The sequence below is a fragment of the Gymnoscopelus microlampas genome (assembly GCF_963454915.1).
Source record: "Gymnoscopelus microlampas genome assembly, chromosome: 1".
Taxonomy (NCBI): Eukaryota; Metazoa; Chordata; class Actinopteri; order Myctophiformes; family Myctophidae; genus Gymnoscopelus; species Gymnoscopelus microlampas.
The window spans coordinates 43,096,759-43,116,531 of NC_139962.1; the positions used below are offsets into that span (position 1 = coordinate 43,096,759).

A 19,773-nucleotide genomic window follows, 5' to 3' on the forward strand; every position below is an offset into this window, starting at 1 on the left:
GACAAATACATTGATTTGGGGGTCGTTGATCATGACAATGTTTGAGAACCACTGGTTTAAACAACTAAAGGAAACTAGCACAAATAAGCAACTTCTTTGGAAACGAGCCCCAAAAAAAACGCAACAACCAATATAAGAAACTTTACAGAAATACAAGCCTAAATTCGCTATAATAAGCAGACATGGCAACACTGGCGACAGGTTAGCGCTTGATAATGACGTCACCCCAATTTCCATAATAGACTATGGACATTATCCGGACTGAGCCATCATTTCAACACTAAACCGTAACTTTACAAACTGGTTAATAGGCTATTATGTAACTGTAACCATACTTACATGTGTACATTATATTACTTGAATTAGCCTAGAGCTTAAATACATGTACAAATAAAGTGTTATTACATGCTATAAACAATCATATACTGCACAGTTGAGAATTCATAGATAACCTTTCAAGAGTTTATACACACTTTAAAATCTTAGTACCAATCCTGCTGGGCTAGACAATGATGAATAACAGGCCTAAATTGCAGCCCATGAAGAAAATGGAGCTTATGGGAATATAATAACATTGATAGGCTAAAGGCCATAATTGTGTAATCTGGGATGCTTTCTTCCATTATATTTTAGTGGCTTTAAAATACTACAGCTACACTATAGTTAACCTTCTATTTATGTACTACTTTTCTAGGCTCTGATCTGACCCTACCCAGCCTATAGAGAACTCTGAGAACAACAGCTCTCCTCACTGTACCTAGACTCGAGCATAATATCTATATCTGTCTTTTATTCACGATACATACTAACAACCTTCCAAATCTGCGATTTCTACAAACATCTTTTAAAAGCAGGCAAGACTGTATTTTACCAGGCCTATTTTCCCATGTATACAACACTGATGATACGTCCCAGGTGCATCCACGTGATGCTTTTATTTATAGTGGCTCATAGGAATACAATCCGTGACAACCAGGAACAGTCTGGTGACCACCGGAGAGACGGTTGACAGCCGGAATGTAGACGGCATCCGGGAGCAGTATGGGTTAGCGCCCCCAGCCTGTGTCTTCAGTGAGGAAGAAGCCCAACAAACCCACGGTGAGGAATTTATAGAGGGCCTTTAAGGCAAGCCGCTAGTGGAGCCTGCAGTACCACCCCGGCCCAAGACACCTTCACGCCGGAGTCTGGTGCAACGCTCAGGTCCTGGCCCTTTTGAGACGAAGGAGGGGCCCGGACAGGAGGCCATCCACAGCCTCTCCTGGTCCCAGCAGAGTAGTTCCGGAGAAGCGGACTGAGTGGCCCCGTCTTTCCCTAAGAGGACTCACCGTGGGTAGCTATAGGGCTGGGTCACCTGGGTGAGGGTGTATGTTGCGAGACCCGAAACACCCGATGACCCCAGGTTACAACACTGATGATACGTCCCAGGTGCATGTGATGTTTTTTATATAGTGTGTTATTGTGGGGTATGGGGGTGGTATCATTTAAATTGTAGGTGGATGAGGGCAGTGACTATACTTTGCAAATCTGTGAATACGTTTGTGTGAAGCATTGAGTTTACCTAGTATGTATTTAAAATGGAATTCAATTTACTTTACTATAAGGTAACGTACACATTTAACACGTGACTTAACTTCTACGGCTTAAGGATGTCCTACAAACATAAATGCAGTACTATATGAACTTGGCTAATAAGTATTGAGCATGTGGCAGTCAAAGGATGGACAAAATCAAGACTGCAATTGGGTAAACATAGGAACTTTATTCTCTATACACAATGACCTTAAGAGGAAGAGGTCTTCCAAAAACGCAATGAAATGAGGTAAAGTGAACAATTGATAAATACATTGAGATTGGTATGTTTGTACCCTTATTGAATTGGTCTGCTTTTTATGTTCAAGTGTTTGTCATGGTCCTCTTGTTAAATTTACTTTTTCCACTGCTTGTTCTCGTAGTCATAGAGGGAAGAGAAGCCCTCAATTGGGTTCATCCTCATGTCCAGCACTCTCTGCAGCTCCTTTTCTTTCCACTCTTTGTCAAAGGTGTGAGGGACTGGTCCATACACTGTATAAGGACAATAACAAAACTGTCATCAAGTGTTTAAATCAATAGTAACTTAAAAAGGGACACTTTGCCGATTTTTAAACTAAATCCCACTGTTCTAATGTGAGATCATACAGTTGCTGTAAGATGGAAACCTTGCATGTCCACAAGTGTTACTTTTCAAGAAATGGAGAACCTGTGCTCCAATGGATCCAATGTAGTATTTAGTCACAAGCTCTTGTTAATACTTTTCATTGGTTCAATATTAATAAAACCCACATAAAACACTTAAATTATTCTTTTTAAATAGTGACACGTTGTGAGCTTGTAGATCGTCTATCTTTGCTACTTTTGTGCGACACTGTAGTATGACTAATTTACAAAATAAGAGAAAAATATAAAATATGGAGATACAAGATTTATGCCCGACAGCAGCGATATACCATATAGTATGGCAAAGGCCTTGTGTTGTGAATTTCTCCGCAAAATGCAGAAATGACCACACAATGTCGTGTTTTTGCCACTAATTATATGACCTCACATGTGATCAATACGATGTATGTTCAGCAATGTGTACATTTGACAGTTGACAGTCTGTGTATAGTGCTCAATGTTATTGTTTAGCTAAAGGAGAAACTAATATTTAAAATAAAAGTGTATTCCTCTCCTTTTGGAAACTTAAAAGAAAAAGACCATGTGCAATATATAACATTAAAAAACTGAAAGACGTACCAAACGTTCTCTGCCATAGAACAACTAAACCAGTCATGCCAAACACGAACAGCATCCCTGCAACCACTGACTTCCACTCTCCGGTACTCGCCCCCATTTCAGCAAAGCTTTGATTGAAGCTGATGCGGTACACTATCAACATTGGGAATGCATAAAATACACACACAGTTAAAAGATGAAAAACGTTTTGAAATTTGAAACAGAAGATGTAATGCTCAATATAGGATGTGTACATCAGTATGGCAAGAATCTAATCAAATCCATTTGAAGAAAAGTGAAGCCCGATCATACCAAGTTGCGCATTGTGTCGCACACCGAACATAGCAGAACTACAAGCTCACAATGCACAGCATTTTGACACATTGTGAGCTTGTAGATTGGCTATTTTCGGTGTGCACTGCACAACTAAGTATACATCAGCCGTAACCCATTTAGACCTGAGGCCTATTCTAAAAACGCCTTCTAAATCCTGACTTAAGCTTTCTGAAAAACTTGAAATATTTATTAAAAAATTACAACAAATGTATGTTGCTATATACTGTACATAACAGGAACCCCAAAAGGGGTTCCCAATAGGGGTTCCTGCCCAAAATGGGTTAATGAACAGCATAAAAGCATAAAAGCATATGAGGACAATAGGCTGAGGACAGAAATAGCCTACATCCAACTTTCTCCTCAGCAGAGAGTGCTGCCCATGATCCTTTCTCCTTCTCCTTCAGGGACTTCTGCTCTGCACTTAGGTCCTGGACATAGCGAATGTCAGGGAGGGGGTTCTCCCGTCTGTCAAAGTAGAATGGGAGTGTGTATTCTTCTACCTTAGCAACACCTACAGGAGAAAGCACAAATTGTCTTGTCAGTTCGGTTATAAAAAGATAGCAAAGAAAACACTGTTACGGCCGGCGTAATGTCACGAGTCACACGCCAATCAAATATCTGCATTAACACCTGATATGCACACGTATGCATGTCTTTAGACAGCCTCTGATTGACCAACAGACCAGTGCTGCTTTCAAACACTGGCGTGTATGTGCATATATCAGATTGAATGCATGCGTTCACGTGCAAGCGCGATACACAACGTGTTGTTGCTGTGAGTATTTCTTCTCTGGGAGAAAAGGCTGCTTGATTGCTCACCGGCGCATGCATGTTCAGTCAGTGTGTCACAGCCTTAACTGTCAATGATCACAAAGCACTGATTCTAAGACAGAAAAAGGCAAAGTGCACACATAGACAACACTTCATTGAAAACACATACTCGACACATAGCGCAAATACATATAAATCCAACACATAAAACATACACACACACACACACACACACACACTGCTGTCGTTGTCTTTTGGTTTGTGTTCTTAGAGAGCAGGATATTTCCAGAAACCCTAATAACTTAATCTTGAATATGTAATGTCAATTTACACTTACCATGTCCCCCACGTACACAGACGGACGTGGAAATGGCACGGTTGCCAATATGGCGAAGTGCTCTGATAGCCAACATTCTGTGAAAAAACATATTGCGCAAGATCATCAGAAAAAAAGGGAAAAATCTAAAACCTTTTACATTTACAGACCAACCAGTCAGTGCTTGATCCATTCAACAGGGATACCAAATTTGCACAGGATGTGAAATAAATGCTCCAATATTGATTATCTGTCAAAAAGTAACCTTATTTCTGCAACGTCCAGACAGTGTCATACAATTAGAAAGTAATCTAGTCTAAGGAGTATATGTTTAACATACGTACAAACCCCATTTATGAAATACTGTCATAATATCAAGTTGGTCCTCTAGAGCATCACTGCTGAGCTGAGCTAATGTTAACTCTAATAGCACAAGGTCATTCCTACCGGGACACCACTAGCGCACAGTCAGGTCATGTTTAAACGCAACAACACAGGGTCACCATCATCACTTTGTACATTTAACAATGACTGCACCCATAAGGCCACATGAGAACAGCAAGTGTTAATGATTACTAATAAAGGCTAACACGATAGCATCCATGCTACCTAAAGTTAGCTGGAAGCTAACGCTGTTCTCGCTTCCTCCTGCTCTGTCAATGTCACATCTGTTCAACGGCATCGTTTACAGCTAAAACAACGATTTAACTGACTCCACTTTTTATCATAAGGACAATATACACCATTACAACACCAAACATGAGTAAAGTGTCATATATGAAAGTCCATAAATACGGTAAACATGTCGTTTGACCTACTGTACCTTTCTTGTGGGTTCCCCGACGCGCCTCGTACTGTGCGTAAAGGAAGTGTCTAGTGCTCACTAGCGGTGTTGCCAGATTGTGTGAGAAGAATAAGGAGCCAGGTCTATGAAAACAAGCCCAAAAGAAGCGAATACAGGCCACATGAGCGTCTGATATTTGGAAATAGCGACGCGTTGTGAGCTTGTAGATCTGCTATTTTACCCCCAAGAAAGCGCTATGGCTTGTTTCCATTGGGGTCCTGTGTACTCAATTCCTAGAAAAGTCCGTGAACAAATCTAGCTCTGCCTTAGAAGGAGTTCTCCTTAAGGAATTCTCCTTCTAAGGCAGGCTATGGACCAGAGCTAGGACAAATACACTATTAGATGCCTATTAATGTGGGGGTCTTAAGGTCCTTCACATGAAAATGTTTGAGAACCACTGGTTAAAACAACAATAGGAAACAAGGCCATAATAAGCTACTACATTACATTTTAAAAACAAGCCCAAGAAACCGCAACCTGCATAACTACAGATATGTACAAGCAACTTTACAGAATAGTAAGTCGCTTATAAAAAGCGGACATGGCAACACTGCTCACGAGCGGAAATGCGTAGGCCGGTTTATTTTACGTCATTTATCTCACCTTTTACGATTACTTCTTTCCTACACTTCGTTGTGGTTTACGATACCACCGGTGCGGCAGAAAGAAAAGAATCGAGTGGAACAAAGATTAGTTATATTCCAACGGGTGGATTTCGAGCTTTTCATAGTCTTTTTTTTTTCAAGCTAAAATCACTGTTTGGATCGTAATAAACATGACGTGTTAGATGTACCTTCTAGGAGGGTACAACTTCAACCTGTCCGCTGTCGTACAACAAGTACACGTTTCCTCTGGTGGTGTGAGCTAAGCTAACGTTAGCAGCAAGCAAGAAGACCCGGACTCTCTCTTTTCACGGTGTTTCGACCAGCTTGGCGTGGTTTTAAGGTTAGGGTTGTTTACTTGTTTAGGCACAGTTCCTGTGTGAGGTTAAGGTTAGGTATAGTTTTATTGAGCGCACAGCTTTAGTGAGGTTGAGTTTAAGGTTAGGTGTAGGCATAGTTGTTGTGAAGTTAGGATTAGGGATAGGCACAGGCATAAAACCACGCCCACCTGGGCGAAACACCAAAGAAAGAGGGAGCCCCCAAGAAGACCCCCACATCATTCAGCTAGTCGACAGATTTTTTGGGGATTATAGGATCGTATCTGAAAAATTGTCACTGTAATCATCATGCCTATCATATTGACAACTCAGGCGTATTGTAAGATGCTTTTACATGCTGCCAAATACCCCCACTGCGCCGTGAATGGGTTGCTGGTAGCAGAGAAAGTGAAGGAGAAGAAGAAAGACAGTCCATCTGCATCCACCCCGGTCCTCTGTGTGGACTGTGTCCCTTTGTTCCACGGCACCCTGGCCTTGGCACCCATGCTAGAGGTGGCTCTAACACTGGTAAGTTGTCATCTGATAGATCATCAGTGATTGTCACACTTTATTTCATTTCAAGGACCCCCAGTGTCATGTGCATTAGGCCAGTCGTTCCCAAACTGGGGGTCTGGACCCCAAATTATTTTGGGTGGTCCCCAGATGATTAGCTTAATGTGCAATATTGTTTTCTCACTCAACAGTGACCTGTTGTGAATTGCACAGAGACCCCTTGGAGTGATGTTGCACTACCAGTAAGACTCCCTAATCGGGAGATAAGCGACCGTAGGTCACATGTATACAGAAGAGGGCTGTAACGGCGATTGGTTCCTAGTTGTGTGGGCAATGTATAGTTTTGTTTGGTGGTCTAAGAAATGTGGTGGCAGGCATGTTGATGACATGAGTGTACACATACTGTGTAGTGTGTAGCAATTTGCGTGTTTTTAGGGGCAAAACTGTAGGAGTAGTGGGCAAAAATGTGTTGTGAAAAGCGGCCTGAAGGTGGCGCTAGAAGAGGGCCATGTGAGAAATTAGGGGTGGGGTGTCCGCGTTGCCTTGGCGGACGAATAGGTACCGGCCGCGGCTCTCCCGGACGCTCCTAGCCCGAGTTACGGCATTTTATGTGAGCTGCAGTGGCAGGGGGTCCTCCACTGGGGGCGCCACCACTTTTGCATCCGTTCTGGAGCACCAGGAGTGGGTGGTCCCCGGGAATGCCCCGTGAGCAGCCCCGTTGGGGTGGTCATTTGGTAATTTGTCCACATGTGCTCATTTTTTACACTTGGGGGTCCCCGAGGCAGCTGGGGGTCCCTGGAGCTCCGGGGGTCCTTGGAGGGTGTAGTTTGGCAGGTAAGGAGTGTGTGTGCAAAATCTGACATGGATCGGGGCAACGGGTGCGGAGATATGAGCAGGGCAAAAGTGTGACGGGACGTGTGTGACGGAGGGACGGACGGACACCTGGAGCAGGTTTCTATAGTAAATGCGACCTACGGTCGCAATAAATAAAAATAAACTGAACTGAACAGTAAACAAACCAAACATACAGTATAAGTGTATACAGGCTATCTGTATCTGCACATTTCTAAAGTTACAATTTAATGTCTTTTTAATACCAATTTGTCAAATATTACGTAAGAAAGAGGCAAACATTGTGAAAATAGCTGATCTACAAGCTTGTAGTTTGATTATTTTCACAATATTTATCTGTGGGACTGAGTCAAACTAAATGTAATGCCTACAATTCCAAGTGCTTGTCAGGGTGGAGGGATCCCAGTTCAAATATTATTATTGTGGCCGATCACGGCACTGAAAAGTTTGGGAACCCTTGCATTAGGCAACAGACACCCATTTATTCATACATTATGTATCTGTGCTGTATGATCCTAATCTACACTGTGTAAAATCCTGTTATTTTAACTCTGAGAGTTAAGAGTCTGAGACTATCAACCCCCTGGAATAACCCCTGAGGTGTCACCGCCGGCCCGATATTGAACCGGGGCTTTGAGTGATTGAGGTAGTGCTGTCTACTAACTCACATGACTGCTGCTCTTCCCTCAGATTGATACCTGGTGTAAAGAGAATAAGTACATCATAGCTGGATATTACCAAGCCAATGAACGGACAAAGGACTTCAGGTAACTCCACCACATGTTTCCACCAATCTTATTATCCTCTGCTCAAAATGCTCTTAAACTATCCAGAGATGCTTCATCCTCTTATCACGACTGTCAGGCAGAAACAGTCTATACGAACACAATTGGCTGGTGTTGGGGGTGAGGGAAGCCAGGCAGGGGAGGCTATTCCTGCGGGCTTGGGTGGCACCTGTCAGCGGGGAGTGTTAGGCGGGAGGAGTAGGACGGAGGTGAGACAAAGGGGTAAAGATAATTGGCTACTCTAAATTAGTATTAAGTGTAAAAGTGTGTGTATATTATCTCCCTTTAATAAGCTAGTGTTTTCTCAGACATTTGGCATTTTTGCTAAATCAGGTGTATTTACTGTTCATTCATTTGCACTGTCCCGTCTAAATAAAGTAATTGAAAAAACAAAACAAAAAACAGCTTGTGAATAAAAAACTTTTTTTTGTTTTCCTTTCGTGAAATGTACGGTTTTAAACATACAAAGCTTCCACCCCACAACAACATTTGTGTTTATTTTCACCTGTGCTACAGACCCAACCAGTTTGCTGAAAAGGTTGCTGCCAGGATTTCAGAGAACTTCAGTGATGCAGCAATAGTGATGGTAGGACAAACAGATGTAGACCTGTTTGGAACACATTGTTCATTTGTACCATCAACAAAACCACTCATCATTTTGTCTCCATTTTGTTCTTAGGTGGACAGCAGTAGATTGACAATGAGCTGTTTTGAACCCATTTTACTTATCTATGACCACCATGAAAACAAGTGGAAGAATAGAGATGTCAATCCGTAAGTTTCTCTGTCTTAATTTCATACACACTTCGAAGTCAGTAATTACCCCAGGTTAAATTGGGTTATGGTAATTGTATGCATTTTTAAAAGTGAACATTGGCCTTCAGTGAATAATCAGACTAATCGATTTAATTGATGAAAAATATATGTATATATATATATATATATATATATTATATATAATGTTTTTGCATTGATTTGTTGATATAAAAGAAGCGTGCTTATTCAATTAATCAAAAAAGTAATTGATAGAACAATTGCTAAAACATAATTGATAGCTGTGGCCATACTGGTGATATCCAATATTTAGCAATTGGAAGTAGAATTGTTGTTTATTGTATTGGGGATGTAGTTGAGTGTTTGCCTGTGTTCCAGTGACTGTTTTGAGGACTGGCATGAAGCGAGGAAGATCACATCTGCTCTGCTAGAAAGCAGGTCCCATGATGACCTGATTGACTTTGACAATCACTTGGATGACCTGAGGAATGACTGGACCAACCCTGTTATCAACAAGGCTGTGTTGGATCTGTGCTAAAAAATGGCGGTGTGTTAAGATGGATAAAGTCATACAGAATATTGCTGCCATTCAGCATGCATGATGCTACACAACGTGTAGCACAGGAATACAAGTGGAAGTGCTGAATACAAAGTCTTTGCTCCAGTAAGAAAGTTTCTCACATTGACGAGAACTTGTGGAGTACTGACCTGTTAGGCCAAAATCTCATAAGGGCAAGCAAGATGCACTGTTGCATAAGTGTTATCCCTCAGTATAGGGGATAGTGGAGTGATTATGGCTATTTTCTTTCAGAATGCAACTTTTCAATTGCAATTTTGATGTTTTCAGCAATAGTTTGTTTTGCTCATAGTTATGTTAATAATATTAATTTGAGAAATGTTTAAATATATTTTCACAACCGTCTTATTTCAGCGTTACTAACCATACAGAGGTATTATAAATTATATAAATGTCTTAAGATAATCATCATACTACTGATTTATGATTTAGAGTTCCCTTCTCAAAGGCAACATAGCTGAAACGCATCAGTCTTATAATCTTGTTCAGTTTAGTCCCAATACTGAACACAAGCAGTCCTGTTAAGAGAGTGTGAGATTTATTTGTAGCCCATCACAGGTCTGTTTTGGGAGGTCTAAGAATACAGATGAGTTAGTGTTTGTTTTTTCATTTTGACTTTTTGTTTTCAAATTCAGTCAAGATCATTTTGAAAGCAGTTTGCTTTTCTAGTTTAGTTTTAATTTTCTGCAAAAACATAGTTTTTTGTAATGTGGTGTATTTGTCACTGGAGTTAGATTCTAAAAGGTCAGATTTTTTTTGTGTGTGATTTAAAAACGAAACCGTTAAAACTGACAGCTAAACATTGGAAGCTAAATTTCATATGCACCCCAAATACTAGGCTTATATGCAATACATCGAGCAAGATGAAAACTAAGGATATTTCTTCTCTATGATTTTAGTTTGTTACTATAATAACCATGCTATTGTTGTTGCCGCTTTTGAGTGAACTCGCATCCCAAGAACATCACCTTGGGCACTGCTGTAATGGCCATAATGTAAATTGTAAACATTACATACAGAGTATATTTGCAGTGCTGCTGCTCTAAAACAAAAAAAAAATCTTGATGTCACAAGCTAGAGTAATATATTGTTGCTCTAAAAGTTCACATGCACAAATGTAGACTAAGCTGTTCAAGATTATGTGCTGTTTTACAGCAGATGTTTGCTTTTGCTAGGCCATAATATTTATTTAAATTGACCACTTCTGAAGAGTTGATAGATAATAAAAACGGTTTGTTTAAAGGTACTGAAATAACTTTGTATTTGAGATTTAATTTAATTTAATCAGAGCTAATTACTGTAAATTATTGTGAGAACAATTGTTTTTTACAAAAATTGTATGAATTGAATGTACGATTAAAACAACTTTTTGAGATCAATTGCATCAGACATGTTTTTATGTTGAAGGTTTATTTTATTTAGTTTATCAAGAACTACAAGGCAATTGTCAAAAGCCATACTAAATACACTGGCTAGATGTTTTTTCATCAGAAAGCACTTTGTCATTGAATTATAATGGGAAATGCATTGTTGGTTAAAAATAAATATTAAGAGGTACTTATTTAGCTTCTATTTGGATTATTATTAATTGAGTATTCTGATTCATGAATCATATTCATTTTGTTGATTGGATTTGGTCCCATTCTGACTGTATTGCATAATTAGTGGCTGTTATTAGCCCTGTAAAGGTCCAAAATGCAAATAGTTTACACGTTTATTAGCATTTTTTAGCAATTGCTAATAAACTAAACCTTAAGGAGCTTAGTATTAGGTAGTAAGGTTTCGAAGATAGTAATAGTGTTATAACTGACACCAAGTGGTGAATGAGTGGAATTGTTTTATGAATAGCAGTCTCCTGCCTTCTCCAGACCTTTCGTCCCAAACAATGGTCTTTGATCTATGCCTAGAAAATAAAAGAGACAGTATCATAGAGTTATCATTATAATTGTGTGCGCACATTGCTTTTGTGTGCTTTTAATTTCAATGAGGTTACTTTCCACCACTGCTGGCGCGTTATTTCCACTGCTGGCGCGTTATTTCCAACACTCAAAAGAAGAAGAAAGAAAAAATTCAGAGGAAAAAATCCTCAATGAAGTGGATTTACGAGGGATGTTTTATTCTTTGTTCTCACAGATAATATCTGAATCAAAAGTGAATAAATAATAACAACCACAATAATAATAATACAATTCTGTTGTGTCTCTCCTGCGCATGTGTCTGGTGACGATTCTGACGAAATAGAACTATATATTCCGGTTACTGTTGCCATGTCCGCTTATTATAAGCGACTTTGGGCTTGTTTTTCTGTTGCTTGTAAATATCGGTAGTTGTGGTTTGCGTCTTTTTTTAGCTTGTTTCTAAAGTGTAGTTGCTTATTTGGGCTTGTTTCATAAATGTTGTTTAAACCAGTGATTCAAACATTTTCATGGCAAGGACCCCCAAATGAATATGTATTTGCCTGGCCACAGATCTGAAAATATTTAGTGCCAATCAGGGACCCCCACCCCATACAAGACTTGTGTATATAAACATTTTCAAATATTATTTTTCAAGATTTTTCTTTGAAAATAGCAGATCGGCTAATAGATCGACCTTGTTTTCATGGACCTGGTTGCTTATTTCTCTCACAAAATCTGGCAACACTGAGTCCTACGTGTTCCGGTTCCGTCAAAATTTTCGCGCGCGGAACATTTGCATTAATTTGAGCAAAACATAACAAACACTTTTAGTGAAACATGGATCCCTCTGAGGTAGAATTCCTCTCCGAGAAGGAGATGGTGAAGATCATACCGAACTTCAGTCTTGACAAGATCTATTTGATCGGGGTGAGTTTGTTGGGTTGTTTCTGAAGACATATTTAATAAACAGGCACAGCAGAGCATCAGACACATAACTTGGTCCTACGGTTTGAGAGTCACGTAAACATGGTTACGTTACCGTCAGTGGTGGAGAAAGTACTCACTTTTTTTTATTACTTATAACAGACATTTTTTACTTAAAACAAATGTCTATAAATCTTGAAAATAGCCTGTGAGCTTGTAGATCGGCTATTTCTTCTATACAAAAGTTAAGTATAACAATTTGGAAATACTCTAGTGAAGTAAAAGTACCTCAAAATTGTACTTAAGTACAGTACTTGAGGAAATGTACTTAGTTACTTTACACCACTCTTGTTAATAGTATTTTGTTTATCTTGACTTTCTCTCACTAGGGTGACCTAGGTCCCTTCAACCCTGGGCTGTCTGTTGAAGTTCCTCTGTGGCTGGCTCTCAATCTGAAGCAGAGACAGAAATGCAGAATTGTGCCTCCTGAGTGGATGGATGTAGGTAAGAAGGTGCAGACATATTTACCCTACAACAATATTTACAGTTTGTACAGTGCTTGAAATCAAACCGTTGACATGATTGATAATATATATTGGTCACTGTGTGTGTGTGTGTGTGTGTGTGTGTGTGTGTGTGTGTGTGTGTGTGTGTGTGTGTGTGTGTGCGTGCACTTTTTTAACTTCTGATGTAAAAGGTGTAGTTCTAGTTCGTGATATTATTTTGTTCAAATAAGTGTTAAATAGCCCTATTCTGATACTGATCATTGCTATAGACTAGAGTCTCCCTGTCTCTCCAACTCTGGAGATAAAACTCATACGGGATAAACGTGAAATTGTAAGTGATGACTTAAAGAAGTGAACAGACATATTTTTTACTTGAACACTAGTAAATATGTTTTCTGTTCATAGAGCTGAAGAGATTGTTGGGGAGACCCCTGTTACTGAACACACTATACCAGGAGGTCTTCAACATTTTTCAGTCCAAGGACCCCTTAGCAGAGAGAGCGATGAAGCAGGGACCCCATACATGTTGTATAAAATTGTGTTGTAGATTGTGTTGTAAACTTTTTCATAGATTTGTTTGACAGCACTGTCATCAGTGTATGTTGGATTAATGTGTATGTATTCTCAGACATTTAACCAACCCTCAATACTAAGTAAATTTGACTTTTGGCTCTGTACTTGGTCTGCTCTTCCCCCCCCTCTACACCAAACCTCTTTGCCAAAAATAGCAGATCTACAACGCCTCGCAGTGCGTTAATCGCTGTACAGTTTACAGTTTAGGCATTTAGCAGACGCTCTTAATCCAGAGTGATTTACAGTAAGCAAGGACACAAGATAAATACATCAAATGCATAGAAGTAGTAATCTAATAAGGTAATACATAAGTAAACGAATAATCTAATAATAACTAGTGCATACGTAAACCAAGAACCTATCATCAGCCTACATTGAAACTATACACACTATAGGATGCCAGGTCAACAATGACCTGGCATCTGTCTACATAACATGCTATCTAAGTTACATTTTAGCCTTTGCATAATCCTGTAAGGTCATCAAGTTGTAGATGTAGCAGCTTGCAAATCTGCTAAAGTTCTCCTCAGAATAGGGATGCTAGGGTTCAAGTGGTTAATGTAAAATAAATAATCCTATCGCACAAAGATTTGACGGACCTCTTGTAGTAACTCTGAGGACCCCCTAGGGGTCCCGGACTCCCTGTTGAAGACCCCTGCTCTATAGCAATAATTGCTATCAGAATATAGAGCTTTAACCTTTTTTTTTTAAAGCAAGAAATGTTTTGTCTGAACCAAAACATCTCACTTACCTTAACGCTGTTGGTTCTAATGCTCTCGTGTGTGTGTGTGTGTGTGTGTGTGTGTGTGTGTGTGTGTGTGTGTGTGTGTGTGTGTGTGTGTGTGTGTGTGTGTGTGTGTGTGTGTGTGTGTGTGTGTGTGTGTGTGTGTGTGTGTGTGCAGAGAAACTGGAGGAGATTCGGGAGCTGGAGAGGAGGGAGGATACCTTTACTCCTGTTCCCAGTCCTTATTACATGGAGCTGACCAAACTGCTCCTGAACCAGTAAGTAGACTAATCTATTTCACTTTTTTACAGTCATGGTTGAATGATTGATTGATTGAACATTTTATTGACTTTCAGTGCAATGAGTCAAATGCATGAGACAGAATTAAGCCAAAGGCTTGTTTCCATTGTAGTCCATTAAGCATTCAACACTCAAACAACTGAACAAAACATCAGTGCAACAGACAATGATACAAAGAAACCTGAGAAAAAAGTTCTCCAGTGGATCCAGTGTAGTTATTTAGTCACAACACAAGCTGTTGTTAATACTTTTCATCGGTTCAATATTTATAATGCACACAAACAGAATCAACCACTTTCACTTTCAACATTTTTCCAAAATAGCAGATCTACAAGCTCACAATGCTTCGCTGCTATTTTCACACCCTTTGGCCTTCACTCTTGTACGTTGATATAGGGCATAAATTTACGAAAAAATATAAGTTGAAATAGAATAATAGTTTCTGCCCGACAGCGACGATATGATATTGCCTCCCATCTGAGCCATTACTATGCTACAACGTCCATGATGTGTGGCTTATGTGTGTTTATGCAGTGCGTCTGACAACATCCCTAAAGCAGATGAGATCCGCACGCTGGTCAAGGACATCTGGGACACGCGTATTGCTAAACTCCGCCTCTCCGCTGACAGCTTCATCAACCAGCAGGAGGCTCATGCCAAGGTAACCAGCTATTAACTTTGTGTCTCCTCTCCTATCTGCTTTCTGCCTCACACTATGAGCAGTGAGCACATATGGCTGTATCTCGCTACAATAGAGAGATACTACATTCACACTTAATGCTCAATTGAATTCTGTTGTATGGCTCAGATCTGATATATCATCATTATTATTTTTCTTTCACGTACACTTTTTGAAGTGGACCTTAAAGTGTGACCACAGTTTGAACTGATCATCCTCTTCAAATGACCCGCATGCACAAATGAGCGACTAGAAAGGTGTGCTCAATAATGCACAGATCTCAGCCAGGTGGCATAATGCCCTACCTTTCTCCAAATTTCTGTCTGGGGCATGTTTTGGGGTTGTGGGCAAGTATCAAAAGGCACGGGCAATGGGGGGGAAAGGATATAATGAAGGACTCTCATTACATAATAGGGACTTTAAGCTTTCTGTTTTTCAGTACGCCGACGCCAGGCGGAGTGCGGCTGCTATGACGCAATCGCCGTAGCAGTCAAAATCGTTAAGCAAGCAGCCGTCGGCGACGGGTTCCCACCCCTTTTTGGTTTCCATGGTGACGCGTCTATGCAGCACGTGTAAAACATAAACACAGACATAGACAACACCCGTCGCGGCAGCTTCACTTGCCAAAAACTTGCTAAAAGTTGGCGCTTCTGTCAAGGAATTGAAATAACTTACTTTTGAACAGTTTGGTAACTGTTCCGTGAATTCGTATAGACTAGAGTATAATTAGCCATGCTCATACCTACAAACAACGCGTCAAAAGCACTAAAATCACTCACCTATTTTTGACGTTGTAGACACTACGTGGAACGGTAGCTTCTGGCGTAGTAAAATAGGCTGCGGCGACGGCAGGTTTATCTATCGAGCGCTGATCATTTCCGGTTACCGTAGTCCTCTGCCGTAGCAGTCCATTGCTTAAACTCCGTAATTACGGTGTGCAACTGCAACCTGAGACTAGGTAACTTGGAGACACTGAACACATTGAAAAGAACTGTGGCATGTGGTCATTATAGACAAAGTAGCTGAGTGGGTAGAAAGGCTGCCTGGGAATCGGAAGATCACCGGTTCGCCCCCCTTTTCCGCCAAGTCTGTGTGTCAAAGTGCTCCTCCTGAGCAAGAAACCTAACTGCTCCCCCTGGGTGCTGTATTAATAGCACCCACTGCTCCTAATAGTTAGGATGGTTAAATGCAGAGGACGAATGTGCAAATGTACAGTGACACATACCCCAGCAACAACTAAAGGGGACACTTTTATTTTTATGTTATAGCCTGTATGATTTGATGGTACATCCCATACACAGGAGCGTTTTAATTGGCTAATGGTTAAGCTATATAGACTGGTGTCCGAATTGGCTAGTTCTTTTAAAATATATATTTTTTTAAATCTTATTTACTTTATTTAGATAGCACAGCAGAGAGTAACAGGGACAGGGAGTCCGAGTGACACACAGCAAAGGTCAGCTGTCAGGCTTGGGAATCGAATCGGCGACTCGCTGTCAGACTATAGACAGGTTTCCTGTTAGTAAACATGAGAGGATATGACCGTGCAGAGGAGGGGGAAGCCTATAGAGGGCGCCATTACCCGCAGCAGCTCTGGTCAAATGTCCATTCATAAAAGAAATGATCTTCACCGGGTTTAATGAAAGTAGATTAAATTATGCAGTTTGTAATACCTTGTTTACTCAATAAAAATGATTTGTCGGAAGTTGGATCCGTTTGTATATAATAGCAGCATTATGCCTATTATGCCTATAATAGCAGAATTATGGCTATCTAACTCCCGAACATAACAACAGAGTGAACGGCGCAACAATTCGTTTCCCCCGAGCATGCGCAGATTGCGCATTCTGCTCTGTGATGACGTCGTGCGGAAATCCGTCTATAGGAGCCTATTATGTGGTATGCGCCTTAACCACTTGGCCATTGGCGCCCCAATTGGCTAGTTCTTGTCCGTATGGGACATGTATACCATAGTCATTGCTCTGTGATTGTGAAGTTACAAAACTGACAGTTGTCGTTGACCATTTTGAAAAATATTTGAGAATTGATGCTGATCTGCTTAGTAGTATGCATGATTACACACACACACACACACACACACAGAGACACAGACGGAAGCATGATCACCTGGCGGAGATAATAACTTATCGTTTTGCCAAAGTCGAACGCGTAGCCTATCGGAGTTAGGACGAGTTAGTTAGTCCCAAATCAGAATTTAAAATATCAGATTCCACGTGACTTTTTTTCCCCCCTCTACAAACCAAAAGAAAAATCTGATTTGGGCCACTTTTCTCTGCAGTGTGAGCGCAGCCATGGTATGAGCATGTTTCACACCTAATTTGTTGTCCATTTCCCTTTCTAGCTGGACAACCTGACGCTGATGGAGATTAACACTACACGTAGCTTTCTTCTCGACTCCCTCAACTGCATGTACAAGCTACGTTCCAATCTAATGCCTGGTGCCAGTAAGGGAAAATCTGTGGATTATTGACCAGCGATTTCAAGGACTATTGCCCACGCTGCATAATAGCTGGACCAAACCAGTATTGGCAAGGATGGGGTAACATAAGTGTGTGTGTGTGTGTGTGTGGGGGGGGGGGGGGGGGAGGGGGGCAGGGAATCATACAGGTAATGTTTGACTCTACAGCAAAGACGCATACGTATTTCATTCAGAGATGCATGTGTAAATGTATTACCATTTAAGACTGCAATCCAGGACTTATTGTTTTTTTTCTTTGTTTTTATGAATAAAACATAATTTGTATGTACAGTCTATGTTAACACAATATATTCTGCAGTGGTTGGAGGTGGTCTCCCTACTCTTCCCTTGAGAAAGTTCGACCCTGGTAGGACATCAAATGTTTGTTTGTTTTGTGACACATTTGATGTATCACACGAATATAACCAGGGGTGTAATGCTCACTGGACGGCCTTGCACGCCGTGCCGGAACCTATTTTACCAGGAGCACACACAGGCACACGCATAGATTTAAAACTACTTTAAATTCGCACCTCAACAAAGTTTTCAAAGGCTCCCGACTCACACCTAGCGAATTAACATAGGAATAAGCCTACATGCATATCAATTGTCCATTGTATGACTTGCAGTGTAGGTGTTAAGCGACGTGTGCGTCACTGAAATAGAGTGCAAGAACATACCAAATGAGCATTGCATGCCTGAATATAACATTGACTAAAGATTATTTCCTGTACCTCTCTACACAGTAAATCCTCAGTGTTAAGTTTAAAGAAACCAGTTAACTTTTATGTTTTTTATTCATACAATAAGATCCGGATTGCAGCTTCAAAGGAGCACCTAACTCATTTTCAACCTATCTTCATATAATTGGTCCTAATGCTTATTTTAAGATGCCACCAATTCTGTCTACTCTGTGTGTCAGAGGAGGACTGGACAGTTCAGAAACCTGCCTACCAGTGACATCATTGGCGCTGTAGGCAGGTATAGTGAGGTCATTTCAAAAACAAGATTTAAAACTTTTGTTCAATTCATGCTTCTATTTCAGCATGCTAACTTTCCAGGAAGAGAGGATGTTTCTATTAGCTTAGAATCCCCATCGATGACGTAATTTTTTGGCAGGTTTCTGAACTGTCCACACCCACCAGTGAGACAGTGAGTAGATGGAAATTGTATGATCTTAGAATGAGCATTAGTGGGGACCAATTATATGAAGCTAAGATTGAAATTGTGCTCTGTCATAACTGAACATCATTGTGTTTAATTGTTGACTAAAAGTAGGATCACATTGTTTACCAGTTAACTTGGATAATATCTTGGGTAAATATAAATTGTACAATATCTGTAAATATGCTGTAATCTTTCAAAAGCAAAACAAATCAGTCTTTTCTACAGAATGATTTGCCTTCTAACAACATTGATGTTGTTAAAAGACAGAAAAGGAATATTAAAATGTCTCAATTCTAAGTGATCAAAATGTATTTTTTTTCATTAAGCTTTTCTGATTACAATCAAACAATATATTTCCGTTTGAATTCACAATTCTTTTCCAGCTGAATTGTTAATTTGCAGTCTTTTGATACTTCAATATTAAATTAAAATGTTAAGGATTTATTTGTATGGCTTATACAATTCTAGGTTGAGTCTGTTGTCTATTTTCACTTTGTTGCTTGTTTTAGAAGAGAATGCACTTAAGACTTCTGGTGATTTGTATTTTTCTTGCCTACCATGTTGTATGCACTTATTGTAAGTCGCTTTGGATAAAAGCGTCTGCTAAATGACTGTAATGTTATGTCAAAGCCCTCAAACAGATGATCAAAATATACATCAAGCTGACCAATTTTCCAGAAATGATGAACAGATACAAGCAACTGCTGACATATATCAGCAGTTAAATTCTTAACACACTTTTCATTACACTGTTTTGTCAACAATTATCCTCAGAACAAGTTATACTATTTCTATGGTAATGTTTAGTTAGTCTCTGTGTGCATGGGCTTGGTCAATGATGGACAATGATACATGTCGACATGATACTGACATGATATTGACCATAATGCTGACATGATAATGACATGATACTGAGGATGTCAGTCATATCATGGTCAGTATCATGTCACAGGTATATGACAGGGCCTGACATCCCTGTCACATCAGGCCTCTCTCACAGCACAGCACTGTGAAAGAAATGAAATAAAACATAACTGTTGTTTTAACTTGACCTTATTGACACACATGCTTGATTGTCAGTGTCA

At 40.1% G+C, this 19,773-nt stretch overlaps 3 protein-coding genes across 5 annotated transcripts in view; 2 read left to right on the forward strand and 1 right to left on the reverse strand.

Annotated features, from left to right (window-relative positions):
• Positions 1-1,739: 1,739 nt before the first annotated feature.
• Positions 1,740-19,773, reverse strand: part of cox4i1 (cytochrome c oxidase subunit 4I1) — a 29,676-nt gene continuing 11,642 nt past the window's right edge. The window contains exons 1-5 of one of the 3 annotated variants that reach the window (XM_084056808.1): positions 4,998-5,066; positions 4,196-4,272; positions 3,434-3,598; positions 2,773-2,904; positions 1,740-2,061 (exon numbers count right to left, since the gene is read on the reverse strand). In XM_084056808.1, coding sequence (XP_083912934.1) covers positions 1,925-2,061; positions 2,773-2,904; positions 3,434-3,598; positions 4,196-4,271 — 510 coding nt within the window. In that variant the 5' untranslated portion in view covers position 4,272; positions 4,998-5,066 and the 3' untranslated portion in view covers positions 1,740-1,924. Of the gene's footprint in view, positions 2,062-2,772; positions 2,905-3,433; positions 3,599-4,195; positions 4,273-4,992; positions 5,067-19,773 lie in introns of those variants that run through there. The other 2 variants (XM_084056809.1, XM_084056810.1) reach the window with 2 other exon arrangements.
• Positions 5,663-10,817, forward strand: emc8 (ER membrane protein complex subunit 8). The gene is made up of 5 exons (XM_084056568.1): positions 5,663-6,465; positions 7,993-8,069; positions 8,604-8,673; positions 8,767-8,861; positions 9,240-10,817. Exons 1-5 carry the CDS (start codon positions 6,247-6,249, stop codon positions 9,397-9,399), a joined length of 621 nt encoding a protein of 206 aa, XP_083912694.1. The 5' UTR covers positions 5,663-6,246; the 3' UTR covers positions 9,400-10,817.
• gins2 (GINS complex subunit 2) lies at positions 12,118-19,063 on the forward strand. The gene is made up of 5 exons (XM_084064317.1): positions 12,118-12,263; positions 12,650-12,764; positions 14,242-14,341; positions 14,898-15,024; positions 17,405-19,063. Exons 1-5 carry the CDS (start codon positions 12,174-12,176, stop codon positions 17,531-17,533), a joined length of 561 nt encoding a protein of 186 aa, XP_083920443.1. The 5' UTR covers positions 12,118-12,173; the 3' UTR covers positions 17,534-19,063.